This window comes from Morone saxatilis, unplaced genomic scaffold, assembly GCF_004916995.1.
Source record: "Morone saxatilis isolate NCDOM2014 unplaced genomic scaffold, NCSU_SB_2.0 Contig5, whole genome shotgun sequence".
Taxonomy (NCBI): Eukaryota; Metazoa; Chordata; class Actinopteri; family Moronidae; genus Morone; species Morone saxatilis.
In genome coordinates this window covers 19,653,839-19,657,441 of record NW_023340095.1, presented here as the reverse complement: position 1 = coordinate 19,657,441, position 3,603 = coordinate 19,653,839, and the positions used below count along the sequence as shown (strand labels likewise).

Below are 3,603 nucleotides of genomic sequence, written 5' to 3'. Positions count from 1 at the left end.
AAGCTGCTCCGTGGCTCTGTCAAACTAAAGCTTAAGTTACATTAACGTACGGTTAGTGACGGCGGCTAGCTCACAAGGCTAACGACAGCTAACGACTTACTTCAGACTGAGAGGAAACGTGACAGAGTCTCTAAGACTGAGGTTCAGTCCGGTTGTAACGTGGTGGTCGAAGTTATTCATACCGAGTGAATGTGTTCAGTAGGTTCGCATTATCCTCGGAGTTAGCACCCACATGTCCAGCTGGTAAACACCGCTGTCTCTCTGTCTGTCTCTCTGTCTGTCTCTCAGTACACGATGGGACGTGTGATCAGGGGACAGAGAAAAGGTGCGGGCTCCGTGTTCAAAGCCCACATCAAGCACAGGAAAGGTGCTGCTAAACTCCGGCACATTGACTTCGCTGAACGCCATGGTTACATCAAGGGGATTGTGAAGGTAATTACTCAACACAGTTTGTTTGATTTCTGTTTGCATGGGGAGCAGATCAGAGTCGCGCTGGTTGGTGGTGAAGAACGCTTTGTGACGTTGTTTTCCTCTGGTGGTCTCCTCTCTCAGGATATTATCCACGACCCCGGCCGCGGTGCTCCCCTGGCCAAAGTGGCTTTCCGTGACCCGTACCGCTTCAAGAAGAGGACGGAGCTCTTCATCGCTGCTGAGGGCATCCACACTGGACAGTTCATCTACTGCGGCAAGAAGGGTAAGAGACCGCACGTAGAGCTTCCACGGTTGTTCGGCGTGAACGAGGTACGCTGACTGTTTAGAGTGTAGTCTGCTGTCCTCGCATCAACATTTCACATTCATTCATGTTTAAATAATAGGACTTAGAAATATAGATTTAAGTGCATGATTAAAGAAGGGTTTAATTTGACAGGATCAAGTAAGAGTGGAGTCAGTGAGTGCACAGTTGAGTGTTGGCGTCTTTGTACTGGTGGTGCATTTATACATGTTTACATTGGGCCCAGTTCCCAGAAGTGGAATCTAAAGTAGTGAAATGTCAGAATAACGGTAATGAAGCAGTGCTCGTATTTAGGTGAAAATGGGGTCACAATGGTGGCGGTCAGTCAGAATCAACGTCTTATTGTCACACAAACAATAATACCCTGTATAATGTTTAGAGAAGTTTGTCTCAACCCATCCTGAAATCAGCACTGGGCAGCCACTGTACAGGGACCAACTCCACATCTAATGCAGTGCCTTGGTCGAGGGTACTGACAGTTATCTAGCGTACATGTTTGGATGGTGGGAGAACGTTCAGACTCCCCAGAGGAAGGCCCTTCCCGGGGCATCGAACCCAGGACCTTCTTGCTGTATGGCGAGACCCTGCTGCCATGATGTTCCAGTGTGAAGCCCGTTTCTTACTGTGTTTGTCCCACAGCTCAGCTGAACATCGGCAATGTCCTGCCCGTCGGCACGATGCCCGAGGGAACCATCATCTGCTGCCTGGAGGAGAAGCCCGGTGACAGAGGCAAGCTGGCCCGCGCGTCAGGAAACTACGCCACAGTCATCTCCCACAACCCTGAGACCAAGAAGTCCAGAGTGAAGCTGCCCTCAGGCTCCAAGAAAGTGATCGCCTCTGCCAACAGAGCCGTTGTTGGTAAGGAACCTGTAATGTCTGGTAGAGCTCATGTTTCCTCATTGCCACTGCGACCCACTTTGGGAACCACCGCGGCCTGTGGTGCAGAGGGCTGTGTAGTTACACACTGTGAACTAAAGACTGTGATGTGCCAGTGCACCTGTTTGACCAGCTGTGCCCTGTGTGTTGAAGGTGTGGTTGCCGGAGGTGGTCGTATTGACAAGCCCATCCTGAAGGCTGGCCGTGCCTACCACAAGTACAAGGCAAAGAGGAACTGCTGGCCACGTGTCCGTGGTGTGGCTATGAACGTAAGTGAACATGAACACTGTGCGACTGTGATGAAAACCGGGTATAATGGATTTTATGAGGTCAAGAATAAGTGAGTGCAGAGAACTGGACCTGAGGTGGCAGACAGCAGGGAGAGATGGGGACAGATGGCAGGTGTAATTACCTGAGGGCAGATATGAATGTATTTGAGCTGGGACATTTGAATAGAAACTGCTGGGAGTGCAGTTATTGGTCCCATCAGACAGCCTTATCATCAGGTCGTGTTTTGCAGTATTTTCTTAATCTGTAGAGGGGTTTAATAACGAGGGGCTAGGATAATTCACTGTCTAATGAAGCATAGAAGTCATTTCTGCCTGCTTCAAGTTCCCATGAGCCACGGCTTTTCAAGTGTTACTCTGTGACAGAAGTAGCAAGAGTTTCAGACCTTGCACCTGTGAAGTGGAGCACTTGTGAGTACCTGTGAATGTGAGGTTCATCCAGCAAGGTGACTGACATGAGGACTTGGTGTTGAATCTCAAAGCATTTTTGAGGGACAGACAGCTTAACGTCATGTTTGCTTAACCCTGCTGAGTATTCACATATTAGAGTATGTGTTACATTAGCAAAGCTCAGATTGGTGTCTCCATGTGAAGCACTTTGTGACTGTAATGTCCTTAATATATAATGGTCACGGCTCACCAAATAGAAAAAGTAAACTGGATTTAGTGAAAGGACAAGATCAAAATGTCTCTTAAGGTGCTATAATATTTTTAATGCTTCACTTGTCATAGTGAAAGTTACTCTTAGTGTTGTAACAGTCTCTGCTCTCTGGAAATAAGACATTGGATTCAGCCAGTTGGACGTTGCAGTCTTGTAGTTATAAGCAGAGAAATTGGAGGCGGGGTCTTGTTCCTTGGCCCCTTTTGAGAAAGCAGCCACAATACAATGAATCCAAGTTCATCAGTCTAATTTCCTTTCTCTCTCTCTCTCTCTCTCTCTCTCTCCACACAGCCTGTTGAGCATCCCTTCGGTGGTGGTAACCATCAGCATATTGGCAAACCCTCAACAATCAGGAGGGATGCACCTGCTGGTCGCAAGGTCGGTCTTATTGCTGCCCGTCGTACAGGCAGACTGCGCGGAACAAAGACCGTACAGGAGAAGGAGAACTAGATCTGACTTTCTTGATAATAAAACCTGTTCCAAAAGATTTCTGTTCTCCTGCTTCATTTCTTGATTACCACATACCCACAATGGTAGTCTGCACAAATATGGGATTTATTTACAGTTACTAGAAGGAAACTGATTAGTTTGTGGTGGATTTTGACTGACAGATACTGATGTTACCATCATTAGCATTATGGCAGCCAATATAATGAGTTTTAGGGCTGGAATAAAAATGACTGACTCTGCAAAGGTACTCAGAAGGCTGCTGTTGTGAACAAGAACTCTATCCAAGAATATTAAAGTTAAATATTCTGTAACATGTTAAATGATTTGACATATAGGCTACAATATCAACCAATTCTAGTAATATAAAATAAATTAACATCAGTACTGTTAAACTACAAGCCTTTCTGCAGTATATACTGGAAAGGGGTTTTCATATGGGCCGCATTTGATGACATATATGCCAATGGCAGTACTAATCACGTGATGAGTACTGTAGTCAGTGGTAACTATAAAAACATTCCTGGCTGTCTCAGGCTAGTCTATTAGATACACCTACCTAAGACTGCTGCATGATGGGGGTGTTTTTCTGTTTTGCT

At 46.3% G+C, this 3,603-nt stretch overlaps 1 protein-coding gene across 1 annotated transcript; it reads left to right on the top strand.

Moving 5' to 3' along the window:
- The first annotated feature begins 264 nt into the window (after positions 1-264).
- On the top strand, positions 265-3,044 carry rpl8 (ribosomal protein L8). Its single transcript, XM_035676545.1, has 5 exons — positions 265-432; positions 553-694; positions 1,373-1,591; positions 1,763-1,878; positions 2,849-3,044. Exons 1-5 carry the CDS (start codon positions 295-297, stop codon positions 3,005-3,007), a joined length of 774 nt encoding a protein of 257 aa, XP_035532438.1. The 5' UTR covers positions 265-294; the 3' UTR covers positions 3,008-3,044.
- Positions 3,045-3,603: the final 559 nt, after the last annotated feature.

Excerpts from the sequence above, each read along its gene's own strand:
- rpl8 (XM_035676545.1), top strand. The coding sequence starts at position 295 with ATGGGACGTGTGATCAGGGGACAGAGAAAAGGTGCGGGCTCCGTGTTC. Across the intron at positions 433-552 it reads ACATCAAGGGGATTGTGAAG|GATATTATCCACGACCCCGG; the intron begins GTAATTACTCAA and ends CTCCTCTCTCAG. Across the intron at positions 1,879-2,848 it reads TCCGTGGTGTGGCTATGAAC|CCTGTTGAGCATCCCTTCGG; the intron begins GTAAGTGAACAT and ends CTCTCCACACAG.